A 17,585-nucleotide genomic window follows, 5' to 3' on the forward strand; every position below is an offset into this window, starting at 1 on the left:
AGGTTTTTATGTGCTTATATTTTTGTTTTTCTCTTCTTCTTATAAACAAATAAATGAAAGACATATCAACAGAAATAAGTAAGAAAGTCTGGCAAAATAATCGTCAGTAGTAGTGTTATTGTTGAAACTATCGCTTGTTAACCTAATATATTAAACATTTTATAGAATAATAATGGAAAATAAATAAATATACGTCAATCAAGCGCTTGATCCTCTAACAACAATTCCGTGTTTTAAGGAAAAAATTAAATATATCATTGGTTCGTTGTACCAATCATAAAGCTTAACTTCTTCAAAGTCTATTAATCCAACTGGCTGGATTGTGGAAATAAATGAATGGTCAATGATTCATACACCAAAAGCAAATTACAGTTTGGAATTTCTGAATTCAAGAGTAAAACATCAAATCTTTCAACATTCGTGAAAAATCAGTGGGTTATTTTTACATTTTATAGTGTGAAAATTTCAATAAACGTCTGATTATGCTTTTACTAGCGAAACGGTGATTGTAATAAATTAATTATTTTTGAAACATACAACTGTCTTTATTTTCTTGAAATATGTAATTCCAATAAAGGCTTATCAACCTGACAGATATTTGTAAATTCATATTATAATTTGATTATAAATAAGCAAACAGCTAAAAACTTCAAATTCGAACGCGTAAGAAACAACTCAAACTTCCATCATAAATGAACCAAAACAACCACATTCTCACAAGTTATCCACAAAGAAACCTTGCATTCTTCCTCATACACCTCGAAGTAGAATCGCTTTCTAGACATTAAAATATCTGTATTAATTTGGGTTAGAATGTTATCACGGTTGCAAACAGCCTCTCACAACTCCCTCTAACACAACAATTGTGAAGACCCCTCATAGAGACCATAAGGATATATATATGTGTGTGTGTGTGTGTATCAGACAAATACACCAAATAACAAACATGTTTTGCCTTCCAGGTGGTATATAAAAAAAAAAAAGTCCATCAGTAGTTAGCATCACGAAATTCCTTGTATGGTCAGAGTTGCCTAGGTCACATACTAAGGACGCGGTGAAATTACCCACTTTACGTAGGAAAACGGGCATAGGTGCTTTTTTTTTAATTCCCTAAATGGCACATAGTGGTTTTGAGGTCAGTTACACATCCAAGTGCGATAACATAATTTGAACATTTCGTCAACATAACAAAATCCTTTTTCTTCGGTGGTGTTTCATACAACCTGCTGCTAAACGTATTTATGGCCGAAAGTCACAAAAGTCTGGGATGGCACCTGTCTATCGATCTCAGAAGTCTAACACTTTCACGTCCTCCCTGTAAACACTTGCATGTCTTCCCTGTAATTCTATGCCAGAAGTCTCAATTCTGTAAAATTATTGTCAACTATGCGAAACTAAGTAATCGATTATGTATGTGTAATATATATAGGTATGAGCACTGTTTTAAAGATAAAAAAATCCAAAATTTATTTAAACTATGGACAACGTTGTCGTAGCTTTAAGTCAAGGTCGACAGGAAAGAATAAAAACTGTTTATTTTCAGATTCAAAAGGTAGCAGTGTGCAAACATGATAAATTTGAGTTTACTCACGAATGACGACATTATTTTTAATTGTTTTTGACCTTTGAATTTCGCGCAAAACTACACGTGGACTACCTACGCTGGCTGTCCCTAATTTAGCAGTATAAGATTAGAGGGAAGGCAGATAGTTATCACCACCCACCGACAACGAATAGTGGGATTAACCGAACGTTATAACGCTCACACGGCTGAAAGGGCGAGCATGTTTGGTGTGACAGAGATTCGAACCCGCGTTCCTCAAATTGCGAGTCGAATGCCATAACCACCTGACCATGCTAGGCCTTTCTTTTTTAATTCAACGGAAATTACAAACTATCAATTACAATGAACAAACATTATTTAGAACAGTAAAACGCACAAGAAACATAAGAAACAAACATATAAACAGACGCAACTGAGCTTGCTTTCGACTGCACGGGCATGGACAGTGAGTTTTGTTTCGTTAACTCTCTCTCCCCACCCCTCCCCCTCTACAATACGAAACATGTAACACAGGAAACAAGTTAGATACGTTTCAATATCAAACACAGAAATTATGTGATGTTATCAAGAAGTTGTAATTTATTTAGTTTTCTGCTTTGTTTTATTTGTAAGCTAGCTTTGCTTTCCTAATCACAGGTATCGAATAATAAACTTTAGCATTATAAGCCTTCAAGATTACCATTAAGACACCAGGGAACGATTTACTTTAAATATTCTGTTTTTGTTCTTGTTACATAGTTTATATTGAAATATTCAATAACCAAAAAAAAGAAAACTTCATGTGTTGAACACTTACTCCTCTTACCTTTTCTATTATTTTAAATTACACTATGTAATAAAATTTTAACTTTTTCTTGTTTCTGGGCAAAAAGTAGTATTTCCCATTGGCTTATTCCTAAAGTAAATAAAAAAGACCTATTTTACTCTTCAAACTTTGCTTTTGTGACCTGGGTAATGAAATTTTCAAATTTACCCATTTTCCAGAACATTCCAGGTAGATTCAGTGCTGAATAAGTGACAGAGAATTTTCTCGAACTTACGAGAATTTTCAAAAACCTTTTAGAATTTTCTAGAACATTCCATAGCAATATATAAACAGGGGCTCACCACTTCTGTTTAGCTTTAGCTGCCTAAGTGAACACATAGGTCTATCTGATTTTATCAGAGATGGCGTCAAGTAGCTGCAAGCGTTCTGCAGACGCATTCTGCTATGAATGTAACCAATTTATCAAGGCAAGAGCGAAAAAATACTCTATGACAGCATCTGCTAAAATGTGTAAAGCCTAAAATGCACATTTCGGTATGCCTGTTAGGGATCAAGACAAACCCTGGGCACCTCATATTACCTGTGAGCACTGCAACAAAACTCTAGAAGGTAAGACGGATAATTTTTTTGCTTGCTTGAATTGTAAGATTTCATATTATACAAATTTTAGACTTTTAAAATTTAAATATCTTTTTTTTTTTAATTTCCAATAGTATAGAAAAAATATCACAAATAAAATATTTTGCATGAACCTCTTACACATTAGTTGTGGATGAAATAAATTTATTCTTCATAATAACAATTTTATTTTGCTCTTTTGCAGGATGGTACAGAGGGGAAAAGAGAGCCATGAAGTTCGATATTTCAAGAATTTGGTGTGAACCCACTGACCATTCAAGCAATTGCTACTTCTGCATGGTGGACCCTTCCAAACGTCAGGCTGACAAGAATGCATCTGCTATCATGTATCCGAACCTTCCGTCGCCCCAGTGGCACACTGCTCTGAGCTCCCTGAGAGAAAGCAGCCATCCTCAGAAGAGAACAGCCAATCAGAAGATGAAGTAGACGTTAAAGATTCAATCCAGATTACAATTTCAGAAGTGCAGCTGATGAGCGAAACCCATATTACCCCAACCAAAGAGACCTCAATGACTTGATCAGAGATCTTGATCTAACAAAGTCAAATGCCAAGCTTTTGACATCTGGGCTCAAGGAGTGGGATTTGTTAGATGAAAGTGTTCAAGTCGCAAGTCACTTCTAAACATTTTTGTATAACTTTAGTATAAATACATCTAAATCTTGAATCATATGTTGTTTTATTCAGACCTTAGGTAAATAAAAATGTACAAATTTGTTACATAGTATTTAAAATTTGTTCAAGACAGCAATACGCGTAGCACGCTTCTCACAAATAAAAACAATCTTATAAAAACACCATAATCAAGTGAAGGTTTTTTTCTGCACCAGATAATTTAAAATGTAAGAAGTTTATATGTAGAGAATAAATCTTAAACGAACATAAGAGATTAGGAAATCTGTTTACGACCGCTGATGATTGCTAAAATGTAATGGCATGACCTTAAGTTATTTAATTATCATAATTTCCTTTACTACATATTATTCGAAGCGACAAAAATCAAATCGACTGAGCCTCACTCAGCACAGTAAACAAGTCAACAGTTAATACACCTTACATTTTTAAAGAACTTTTCTAAGTATTATCAATAAAATCTGTTGTAATAGAAATTTCAATAACACAGCGTACTTCTGGAAAATCATTCATATTCTTAATCAACAGAAATAACATACTGAGAAACATTTAAGCAATCCAAAACAACCATTCAAACAAGTTAAAATCAATAGAAACACTTAAAAACACAGATTACCATTATTAAGCACAATTTTCGTAAGTCACCTTTGTCACGTACTCAAATTTCTCACCGAAAATGCTCGTTCTTTCAATTGTTAGGACGTTATACTTTAACAGTTAATTCTACTTTTTATTGGTAATAGAGTAGTCCAAAATTTGACGGTAGACGATATAGGCTAGCTGCCTTCACTCTAGACTATCATTTCAAAATTAGGGATGACTGGTAAAGTTAGCCCTTGAGAAACTTTGCGCAAAATTTAACAAAACCAACCAAATGAAGAAACGCTTTTATTAACCAAAACAACGTGAATTATATTTGTAATGAGACACTGGGTTTTAAACCTATTATACTTTTAACACTGGATTCCTTGTTCAGTCCCTTAGGCCTTTTTTCAAGAAGAAAAGTGAATATTACTTCAACCACACTACGCACGCTATATATATTGCCGAAGATGCATTTCATTCAATACACAGTTCATCACGGTTTCTGAAATACAATAAACTTGGTGGTGATTGGTATGATGAGTTTTATACCAATGAATTATGAGAAAGGTATTTACACCGTAACAGTTATAAAAAAAAAGCCCCGCACGAAAAACTGTTTTCTTTAGAATTTCAAGGAAAAATGGAATTGAAGATGACACCTAACGTCCACTGATTTTGGACATGATTTCTTATTAAACGATATGTGGCAGTACTGCTACTACTAGATCTTGAGTTGACTGAGAAGAAAGAAATCATTCAAAATAATACTCCTTACACTTATTTTTGAGATAAGAAAAAAGTATATATTTAAATGCTAGTTAAAAACTTTCTGCACAGATTAACACCTAAACAAGCTAGCATATTTTAAGTTTTCTTTGGTTATTATACTTTTAATAGAAAATCAAATGTACATTGTTAGCTTTGAATTCGTATTTAAGACTGATTTAAATATTTTAAGCTGGCTGAACCTCGTAAGATATTGTCGGGTTTACGGCTGAAAATATTGCTAATAGCGTGGATAGTTAACTGAAAAAACAATGCATTTTAATATTCATGAGTAAAAGCACAAGAAAATTATATTTCGATTATCTATACTGAAAGCCATTTGAATGTTTAATTTCGCTTTAAGTAATTGGCTTAGTCTGGCAGAAAATTATCATCATTGCGGTTCACAAGCGTTTTGAATAATTAAAATGTCTTTCTAGCAGAAATAAGTCCTTCAATTCATGTGGTGAAGTTAAATTAGAATAGTAGCACGCATACCTTGCTTTATATGTGATGGATTTAGATATACTTAAATAAATATATATAATGATCAACTACAGAAAGAAGTGGTCATCATTCTCATGAATTGTTACCTCAAAACTGGTTGCAAGGGTTTAGAATTATCTAAATATATTCTGTTCTGTATTTAAAAAAATATTTCAGACTGTTTCCAGCCTCAATAAAATTTGTCTGCAAATATATGCGCAAAGTTACCCACGTCATTCTCAATTTTAAAGTAATAGACTAGAAAGAAGGAAGTCTATTACTATTCTAAAGTAATAGACTAGAAAGAAGGAAGTCCATTACTATTCTAAAGTAATAGACTAGAAAGAAGAAAGTCAGCCAACATCACATATCAACTCTTTCGTTCCTCTTGTCTGACCAAATTGTGGAATTTCACCATTATTCCTTCAGCACACTCAGAGAACCAAAGTGTGTGGTGCGTTTTGGGTAACAGAATGCAAACCACTAACCGTCTGATTCGCGATAACCATTTTCCCACAAATTTTAAATATCGAGATCCTGTGGGTACCTGTTACAGTTCTGTGTCATGAAATGTACATGTTGAGTGGAAATTACGGAAAGCTAAATATCTGTTGTGAAGGGGAGAAAATTAAACACACACATCATAATTGTTTTAATATTTCGATTGAGCAACTCGAGGAAAAATGTTTTTGTTTACTAAACAAAAACATCGTCCATTATCAGTTTCTATCTATTTTCTACTCCTCTGATTTTTTGAAATACTTTAACTACAGAATTTATTGGTAGAATACCATTATTTATTTCTAATGTTATTTGCGATATCTAAAAATAATAAACAAATAATTATATCAAGGGAACTGTTTTTCATTTGTTCTTAACCATTATTAAGTCCAATCACTACAAGAATGTTCTATGTAAAAGAACTTTGTTTTAGCTTTATTCTCTGCTATAAGAAGAAAGTATAAGGAACAAAAACAATGGGTGAGTCAGATCTCTTAATAAATTTAACACCTAAATTTACAACGCTAAAATCAATGGTTCGATTCCCCTCGAAAGACACAGCAAATAACCCAACGTGGCTTTGCTACACAAGACAAACACAAATCGAAGCAGCCATTTGGAGCTTAACTGCGGTTAAAAATGCCTTATATGAAACACTTCTTTTGTCATGAGTAGCATATGTAAGCATCTGTCTGTATCAAGATAACACTTCATGTCCTTTCAAGATGAAATTATATTACTGTGTAATAACCAGATGAACACATATTCCGAAAAAGGCACTTGTAAATTATGATTTGTTTTTCCAGAAAAACGTTGTTGATTTTAGCTAAAACTACACCACTGAAAATCGAACTCTTGCTTTTAACGTTTTAAGCCTATGAACTTACCGCTAACTTACTTCTAGAATAATAAGTTTTGAAATGTTAAATCAAAGAGAAAATAACCTTAACTAACCCCAAACTATTTTCATTAATTATATTCAAATCGTTGGCATTTATCGCAATCACTGAGTAAATAAAAATAAGCTTTCCTGAGTCATGAAGCTGGTAAGCTTCGATATTAAAAGTCCAGCAAAATGTTTCTTTTTCTTGGCAAATATGAATTCTTCGTATAAAATAATATTACACACTATTTCATCTTTAATAAATCTTATCATAATACATAAAAAATCCTCAAATAATCAAAATCTGATTCCAAACACTCAATCACAGTACCGAAATTAATTTTCCTTCGTTGAAGCCACGAGTCAACCATTTTACTGGCGACACATTATTGCGACCAGACAAGTGAGATCAGCCGGAACTAAAGAAATTATGACCCTGTTTCTTAATTCATGAAACGAAAGCGAACTTTACTTGGTAAAATAAAATTTGCGAGAGGTCACTCGCCTTTAATTAACTTATGCGTGAATCGACTTTATCGTATTTATATAAACCAAATCTAAAACTTTTTTTTTCAGATGGCCTTTTGCTCTTCGCATATTGAGCACACTTTGAAATTAACATGTGGTTGAGTATAGTTATCCATGCCATTAGATCTTGGTATCCTCTAAACTTCTTCGTAGTTGCCTCTGAAGAATAAAGCTATTCCTCATACAGTATGTACTAAAAGTTTAAGTTTTTTGTTTAGTTTTAGCTTTTTGATAGTTAAACAAAAACTACAAAATGAACTATCTGTGTTCCGAGTACCAGGAGCGTAGAAACCCGGTTTCTATCGTTGTAAGTTAGCACACATGCAGCTGTGCCACTTGAAGGCCTAAAATTTAGGGCCAAAATACTAATAATTTTGTTCAAAGATCATTGTTTTTTACGTTTACATTCTTCTAAATTGTTGTTACTAACTGGTTACAAGGATTACATTCTACTAAAATGTTGTTACTAACTGGTTACAAGGATTACATTCTACATTTCCCGATTTCAAACTTTCCATGTTCCTATAGGCTCTCATCAGTTTTAACCTTGTGGCTGTGCAGAGCATTAGACCAGCTAAAATATAAAAATGCATTCACAATTAACGTATGTACTGTAGTTGTCAAATCCTAGTGACATCAACCTTTGTTTGGCACATGCTTTGCCTCTTCAACAACAACAAGAGCAATAATTTTACCGTTTCTTGACTGCTTACTTCTTCGGTCCTAAAACAGATGTGAAGCTGCTGTTTCTACTGTGATGCAAGTATTTAGATCTGTTTAGAAACATAACGTGACATTCCAGCCTTTGGAATAGCTGTGGAAAAAAAACACACCAGATTTGGCCAACAGCTTAGTCCTTTTGTCCTTAGTTCTAGATACTTCTTTTCTGTCTTCACCTTATTCAAATCAAAATGAAGACGATTAAATTATGCTACCTTGTTTAAAAGTGTTTTCTTGGTTTTACTTATAACCTTGGTAATAACAAGCAACAACAATAACCATTTTTAAAACCTACTAACGAGCTAACAATACACTAGTAGTCATATTATATGATTACGAGAGCGCTCTGTGAGTTTCCAAGTAATATCTCGACCTTATATCACGAGCGAATGCACAATTGTTTATGCACACGCCCTACGTGATCAGCCTGAAGTTGTATCAACTACATTAAAAAAGGTGGACTCTTAGATAATCTAGATCTAGGTTCTAACTATGATCTAACACTTGAGAGCAAAGTTTTCAGCTCTATACATCTGACTCGAAGGTTCTGTGTTGAAGAAAGCAATTATATTACAGCAATCGGTGCCTAAGACGTGGGTCTCCTACGGAAGGATGAACTCTACCACCGCTGAGGTCTGACACGGATTTGCTCGAGTGCTCTGGGCTTAAAATAAAAACGATAAGTATGACCTATTGACATCTAAAGTTGTGCCTAAAACCTAAAGCAGCGTGATTTCTAAAATATGCCTTTCAAAGAAATAAAACCGTCCTGTGTAGGTAATCTTGAAAAGTCTTTATCCCAGGGAAGAGAGCAAGCATTATTACAATAATAGAGATAAGTTAGAAATAGTAATGCTGAGCAAAACAAGCCTCAGCCATTAATGTAATCAAAGAAAAACCTGCCACACTGGTTACATAGAAAAAAATTTTAGTAAAGATATCGAAAAAGTCAGGAAATGTCGAGAGATAGATGTAAGAAAAGCTACAAGAAGGATGAGCCTTGAGCACAGGCACTCTCGAGACTCGGTATAAAAAAAAAACTGAGACAAATGTAAAACAAAATATTAAATAAAAAATTAGAAAGTAAAAATGGGTGGGTTAATATTACAATATTTCATGGTTTTGAAACAGTGCAACCTCAAAGTGGGTGTGACTTGTTCCGCCCATTACTACTTTGTGTTACACTTTGAAGTTTGATCCAATTATTAATTTCAGTTGAGTTTTATCAGTATCTAATCCTTTCTAAATATTAAACAAATTTACAAATTTCAAAACATAGCGGTTTTAATACTATTATCTTATCCCATCACTTAGCAGTCAAATACCTATAATGTCTTTCACAACAAAAAGGCCTTGTCCATAGAGGAATTCGGTACATAATGTGTTTGATTTTAATTAAGCACAAAGCTGCACAGTGGGCTATCTAAATCTAGATCCTAGTGTTGTAAGTGCGCAGACACACCGCTGTGCCACTGAAGGGAACTGAGAAACTTGCTGGAAACTTCGTACACGCCTCAAGAAAAAGGTGTGTTAAAAGTTATTATTAGTCTAGTAGTGATGCAATGTTGAACAACGGAACTATTTGTTACGTTTTGTCAGTAATATGGAATTACATATAGTTAACGCACGCAGAGTGCTTCTATAAAGAGATGACCAACAAAACAGGGAATGACGATCTAGATTAAATGACAAAACTAACGTAATGAAAGCAAGTGGTTGAGTATAGGAGATAAGGAAGGTAACGCTAATTAAACTAACATTCAATAAATATACTAAAATAACTTTCAAATATACTAAAGATCAATGAAAACCTTACTGGAGTGAATAATTAATTCAATATACAAAAACATCAACTTTTACAATAGGCAAGTTTTGATTTCAGTGAGCCAATACTGTGTTTCAAACCTTCTAACCATTAACATCAGAACTTTCTTATTGTAAGCCTTTTTTTTTTTTTTTAGGTAAACTGCATGTTTCTGCAGGTTTAATTGTTGATTTGTACTAAATGTAAGATCAAAAACTGTTTAGGTTATTCTTTTTTATTTCAACTTATTAATGATTATTTTAGTTTCAGAAAATAGAAATTATAGCGCATCTAACCTATATAAAAGCTCATCACTTTTTATTTCTCGAAATAAAAAGAGTCACAAAAGCCAAAATCCATTTATCCAGATAGACTTTTTCAATTACTGTATGCCCAATAAGATTGTAGTGACGAGGGTGAAAGGGTGTCGTGGAACCTTATAAGTGTATTAAGTGTTGATATAATAAGCCAAAAGTAAATACGGTGTTTGAAATCACTTAGCCAAGAAACAACTGCGTGAAATTTGTTATGAAAGTAAAAATATCTATTCACATTTTACACTTAAATCGTTTCTGAGTCAATCTAATTACTGTTATGTCACCAACTGTTTAAATAAGAAAATCCCTTTAACGGAAACTAAACTAACAAACAACAAATATTTTCCAGTTTTTGTTGTCTTTTCATTTTCTACCTTCAGAACGTAGACTAACATAACATAAAAGCCACTGTTGGAGCATAGTGTAACCAAAACGTATTGTTTTTTCTACATATTAGAAGTTATTAATCTAACTGATTTTTATTAACAATGATTCTATGAATACGCAACAAATTCAGTTCTTAAATAATCTTTATTTTGATTGGCTCATAAAATAATTTACCGATTTTTAACTGCCGCGCCTGAATTTTTCTGTATCTTTGTTGGTCAAGCTTCATTTCACAAAATTTATTTATTTTAGTTACCTATGTAATGTGAAGTTAGATTATATTCTGGGGTGGGGTTAGTATTAGCTTCGCCATTTTTTGACGATCTATACGCTAGTTATAAAAAAATACACAATATTTGTTTGTCCTAAAAATGTGTGCGCAGCTTACTATCTAATACCGCATGCGCATATACTTACTGGGCATTTTGTATACCAACATATTAAAAGCTTATTAAAGTTTTTTAACAAGTTTGGTTTGTTATGAAATTTGTGAAAAGCTATATGAGAGCTATTTGTGCTAGCCACTCCTAATTTAGTAGCGAAAGACTAGAGGGAAGGCAAATAGTCATCACCACCCACCGCCAACTCTTGGGCTACTCTTTTACCAACGAACAGTGAGATTCACCGTCATATTATAATACCTCCATGACTTAAAGAGCGGGCATGTTTGGTAGGACGGAGATTCGAAACCGTGACCCTCAGATTGCGATGCGAGCACCATAATCACCTGACAATTTAATATAATGATATAAATCGCTAGGTAAACAAATCGCTAGGTAATCGCTATGCACAAATTTATTTGTTCATATTATTAAGTACGGTGAGTTTTGCCTTAAACAAACTAAAGCTAATAACATACACAATTAACAATGTTAATTTACCTCTAACAAGTATAGGCCGTACATAATAAAGATTTAACTACTGTTATGGCTAAGACATGTGAATTTGCAAATTTCGGTGTCTGCGATTAGAATTCTTTCATGTTATTTCAGAGATACTACACGTATAGAAGTGATATTGCAATAAAGATACTAATTTTACCACAAATATGTTGCGGGTCTCTGATAGTTAAAATTAATGTAGTTCGTTTAGTTTACATATACCACAATCAGCTGCAATCAGTAAAAATAAAAGAAATTTTCAACAGCTTTAATGGCAACAAATAAATTACTAGTTTCTCTTCTCTCTCTTGCTTTCTTTGGAAGACTAACGTGGTTCTACTAATTTCTACTAGCAATATGTCATTGCTAACTTTTGTCAGACGAATACCTAACAAGTTTTTAAGTTACCTTACCTTTTTTGTCACTTCTGGTCCATTTTCCATCGCATACATAATAGATTCTGATATTTTAGTATCCAGAAGATTCATCACTTTTTCAATATTGGAGGAATCAGCCATTCCAGTTGCCACCCGATCTAATGCACTCACGTAATCGCTCCATGGTTTTTCAAGTTCGGTTACTTTAGCTAAACATCCATGACCCACATTCAAACAGAATCCACTACACGGTTTGGATGAAACTAACCGTTGGCAATGAGCGCAATACGTTAACCTTACAAGAGCCTTATTACAATCTGGCCCAAAGTCCATGTGTTCGGTAGTATTTATAACCTCTACACCAAGATTCAAAGCTTGTAGAAGAGAACGAGCGACGTCAAATGAACGAACAATCTGAAGAGAAATAAGCATGGGTTTGTCCCCAAACGGTTTTATTTCCGTTGTTTTCTCTTTTAAGCAAGTCTTGTAGTCATCACTGACATCTTTCAGATCTGGATTGATAATATGATAATAAACAATGGGTAAGAGAGATTTGAAGAAGGAATCAACGTGCACTTCCAGATTAATGTCCTTACCTTTCAGGTAAGCCAGAAGATCAGCAAACAACTGCTCAGTTGGTAAACGAGCTACAGACTCCATCTTCTGGTAAGTTTGGGAAAACAAGGTTTGGGTGTTGTTTTCTGCAAGCCTTGTCATATCTTGAAATTTTTCTGTAAAGAATAAACCATTTTTAAATAATCAAGTTCCCCTGATTCAACCAATGGAATCCAAATCACAAAATTACAGACGTGATTTTTACTAACTGACATCATATTACAGTACAATTTAGCCAAACTTCATTCATTCCAAAGTATTATTGGTGAGTTTTTCATATACACGCTAACTAAGAACATTTTACATTCATTAGTTTCTTTAATGTAATTTCATGGGACTAACCTTATCATTAAGAAATAACTTAGATTAACCTCAATCTTAATAAATAAAGAAGAATTGTAGCAAATCATGTGCGTGCTATGCAAGTAGATTTTCCAAATTATTGTTATTCGTTTCTATCTTGCCAGTTCAGAACACCAACCAACTTTTGTATCAGGTTCTCAACCAATTAACTATCATAACTATAAATAATCACGTATACATCGTATCATGAGACACCGCTTGATTGCTTGGAAAGTAAGGAATACAACTTTATTTCACTTATTGGCTTTTCAATCAACTCTCTGACCTTATTGCTTGTCAAGTAATTTATCCCAGCCATAACAATTAAAACTCGTCATTGGTGCTCAGTTGCTCATTAGAGCTAGCTAATTGCTTCTGCACTGGCATTTTCACATTTGACTCTTAACAATTACTCAGTTATATAATACGTATGTCTTCCTCCACTTCAGCTGACATGATATTATAAATACTAATGACCTCATGATCAGAGTCCAACTTTGAATCCTGGAGTAATCATAGTTTTCTACAGCCTTATCAATGACATACTTTTAAAAATTATCAACATGTTCTGCATGCATCTGCATTTCACGTGACCATTGTAACCCAAAGTTAACTTCACTGTTCAGTCAAGAAATCAGCAATAGACTTTGCTAAGATATTGACCATCAGACAAGCTCAAGCCAACAGTCAGTAATGACCAGTAGCTCATATTATCTTTTATGGTTTGGGAAAGTGGACTAGGTGAATAAAAGACAATTCTTCTTCAAAGGAGAAATTACCTATCTCTTTTTGGTGTGGCCAGTTTTATCTCTCGGCAGCGCACTAGATACAATGTAAATAGCACTATATAAGATATTCATGCTAGCGGGATTGAAGACAGAAAATCTGATTCCCCGAATTGACACAACATCCCTTTGTACCCTTCAATCTTTACATTATGAAAAGTCTGAAAGTTTTTTTTCCTTTAAATATCTGGGAACAACCTCATGCAGAAACTGTATAAAAATTTAAAAAATAACATTACCTAAATATACCCAAACAAAGATGTACCCCACACTAGTTATGGAAGGTTAAAATTAGTAACTATTTCAGCCATATCACGAGTGCGTTATAAGTCCTTATTCATTGCCTAGAAATAATCTATTTTTGCAACACAAACAGACAAAGTAAGTTAATAAAATTAATTAAAGTATCACTTGCTAAGTTGTATCCTTGGTGAAGGCTGTATACACATCCTTATCACACAAGTGGTTTTTATTATTTTCACTGTATCTTTACAGTAACTTTTCTTTCATATTCTAGATATTTATCCATATAAAACTTTAAAGCTGTCTTTAGACTAATTATTGTACAAGTTTAAAAATTTACCAGTTTTTTTTCTATTTATACTAAAGTTTATGAATAATATTTTGTGTAATAGTTTCATTGGTGAATGAGTTTCCATATACGCATCGGATGAATGCAAGCTATAATATATAAATACAGGTGACTTATTACAGAAAGTTACTTACCTGTATAAATTTTAATATTTCATGATTGGCAAAAAATGTACATGATGGCATTTTATCTTCAGGTTGATGTGTGTACTCATGTGATACGCAATGCAAAGTGTTGCCAAATGAAAAACGTACCTTTCCAACGATGTTACCCTGCTATCCTTGCAAGAAGAGACAAATAGTACATATCAAATGACAAACTGAAGACTAGAAAGCTATAACATGAATGGTTTCACGATTACAGCGTAGAATAGAAAACAAATTATTCTGTTACCATTCCCACCATGCTGTTAAAGAAAATCTGATGTCACTTAACAAAAATGCTGAAAAACTTTCACAGAAGAGAAATTTCAGAATTGGAAGAACACAACTGAATAGCTAAAAGATCATCAAAACCGTGATATTCAGAAGAAAGCAATTAACAAGGTGACAGGAGTGATAAAATGCCTTGATATATTTACCCAACTTCACAAACACGGAAAGCTTGTGCAGTTTAGACACCGCACAAGTCTAACGATTTAGTTCTGATCGCCAATGTTTTTACTAAAACGGGATTTTTCATACAATGTCAAAATGAAGTTGAAGGTAACTTGCTTTAATTAATGACACTTAGAGAGAAGAATGTTCTAAACTGAAACAACGGTTCAATGAGAAGAAATGTATTGTAAATGAGCTTATAACGCTAATAGGAAATAATACATTAAGAAGTTCATTAGAGGATATTCAAGTTTCGGTGTATTACTCTCTATTTGCTCATGAAGTTACTAATGTCGCAGTGTAGAAACATTTTAATGTCAGTTCCTTAACAGTAATGACGAGAATGAGATACATGAAGAACCACTTGGATTCATGGTCACGCATCTATCACAATTTCATGTTATAACAAATGCTTTTAAAGATGTATTAATAAAAAGCTCACCTCCTGTCAATAAATGTCGTGGTCAAGCATATGATGGTGTCCTAAATATGTAAGGCCACTGTACTCAAACTCAGGAAGAAGAATCAGTTGTAATGAAAGTACATTGCTTGGTTCATTGCGTTAACCTACGCTTACAAGATGTACCTTTTTGCACTAAAGATATTTCACCTAGTATTCAGTGTTCCTGGACAACTGCACACCCAAGTGTAAGCCAAAAATGCATCTATTCAAGTTGCAGCAAAAGCAACATCCCAAGCTAAAGTTTTACAGGCAACAAAATCAAGAGTCTGTATTTGATGGGTTTTGCTCATGAAGCTGTAGCAGCAGAGGGAGAAACAAATCCTACCAAGGTACAAAATACCACCAGAAATGTTCGCTAATAGAAAAGCCTCAATCCAATTTGAATATGAACGATACTTCAGAGTGCAATACTTTAAAATATTAGACTTCCAAACTGGATATCTGGAAAGTAGGTGTGACCAACCAACAATTTTAGTACTGATACATATAGAAAAACCTCCTAATCTAATCTGCAAATAGCGAAGTTTGTTTGTCTTTGAATGTCGCACAAAGCTACATGAGGGCTACCTGCGCTAGCCGTCCGTAATTTAGCAGTGTAAGACTATAATGAAAACAGTTAGTCATCACTACCTACCGCCAACTCATGGGCTACTCTTTTACCACCGAACAGTGGGATTGACCGTCACGTTATAGGGCCCCATGGTTCAAAGGGCGATCATGTTTGGTGAAACAAGGATTCGAAGTCGCGATCCTCAGATTACAAGTCGACCGCCCTAACCACCTAACCATGCAGGCCAAATGGTGAAGTGGTAATAAATATAAATCTATAAAAACTGTATAAAAATTTTTGAATTTTGATCGGCTTGATGTCCAGTTGAAAACGTCACCAGATTTAGTCTAAAAGTAGATAACAAACATTGTACGATGATAAAGTTGGTCAGCGGCTACTGCCTCATCTGTCTTTAAAAAATGAAAACGTATGTCATGAGTACAATAAGTCTTAAAAGAATGAGCAATGTCTCTGTTTATAGGAGAGAGGAGGGAGAAACAGCAGTTCGAACTTACACGACATTGCAAAAATGTTTTATAAGCGTAAATGACACTCAGGGAAAAATATTTTGAAAAAATTGTTTTACATATGATTTCTTAATTAAATTCTAATTGTGTTTCATTTACGATTTCTTAATTTTTCTATAAATATACAATAAAGTGTATGTGTGTTTCTTATTATTATTGTTATTATTATTATGCCACTCGATTCCATGAAGGAATATATGGCCGCAATCGCTTGCGGATTCATTAACAGGCTGGTTTTTTAAGTGAAGAGATTGTTAGCCTACTGCACAACCCCCAACCAAGAGGAGAAACCTGAGCCGTCCCTAATTTTGCAGTGTAAGACTAGAGGGAAGGCAGCTAGTCATCACCACCCACCGCAAACTCTTGGGCTACTCTTGTACCAAAGAATAGTGGGATTGACCGTGACATTATAACGCCCCCACGGCTGAAAGAGCGAGCATGTTTAGCGCGACTGGGATGCGAACCCGCGACCCTCAGATTACGAGTCGCACGCCTAACGCGCTCGTCCATGCCGGGCACGTGTTTTCTTATAGAAAAGCCAAATCGGGCTATCTGCTGAGCCCACTGAGGGGAATCGAACCCCTGACTTTAGCGTTTTAAATCCGTAGGCATACCGTTATACTAGCGGTGGTCGAAATATTCAATAAAGATGTCAGTCAATGATCAAGGTTAACCAATTAAAGAAATGTTAATTTTGTAATTAATGCAACTATGACATAATAATACACTAAAAACATTACAGCATGCTTCAGGGAGATGATATTTTTAAAAAATTAATTAAATAAAACCTGTACCAGTAAAAGTGCCTCATAATTAGAAAAATTACTCGTATAAAAGGCAAAAGAATTCACAGGTTTTAATTCAGAGCCAAAAAAACACTAAAAACTCGCCTTATAACTCAGAACCCTGGCCATAATGTGTGCTCCTATAGCGCAAATTCCCTCCCTTCCTTCGGTCAAATACATCTAAGGTTTCACACACTTTTTACTTTTATCCTACACCTCTGCTTTTTAACAGCAGTATAAACCTGAATATCATGGCTTTCCAATAAACTCCATCTATTTAAGTCCCCTACTATTACACAACACTAAAATATTTCTTGTGATCAGTTACTCAAACTTCCAAGCATTAAGCATATAGTTCCCTAAATGCTGAATACCAGGTAGCTATGTTTCCCACGCAAGTCAAGTACGGATGACTTCCAGTATTGATACAGTCCACGTATCTGCTATGCACGTCTTTATTTACGCCAGCATCAGTAATTTACATTTTTCCAAAGAT

The 17,585-nt window shown here is 34.0% G+C and overlaps 1 protein-coding gene across 2 annotated transcripts in view; it reads right to left on the minus strand.

Annotated features, from left to right (window-relative positions):
* LOC143249622 (glypican-5-like) overlaps window positions 1-17,585 on the minus strand; it is a 137,111-nt gene that overhangs the window by 82,875 nt on the left and 36,651 nt on the right. For both annotated transcript variants that reach the window (XM_076499787.1, XM_076499798.1), the window contains exon 3: window positions 11,871-12,565. In XM_076499787.1, coding sequence (XP_076355902.1) covers window positions 11,871-12,565 — 695 coding nt within the window. The remainder of the gene's footprint in view (window positions 1-11,870; window positions 12,566-17,585) is intronic.

The sequence above is a fragment of the Tachypleus tridentatus genome, chromosome 1 (assembly GCF_004210375.1).
Source record: "Tachypleus tridentatus isolate NWPU-2018 chromosome 1, ASM421037v1, whole genome shotgun sequence".
NCBI lineage: Eukaryota > Metazoa > Arthropoda > Merostomata > Xiphosura > Limulidae > Tachypleus > Tachypleus tridentatus.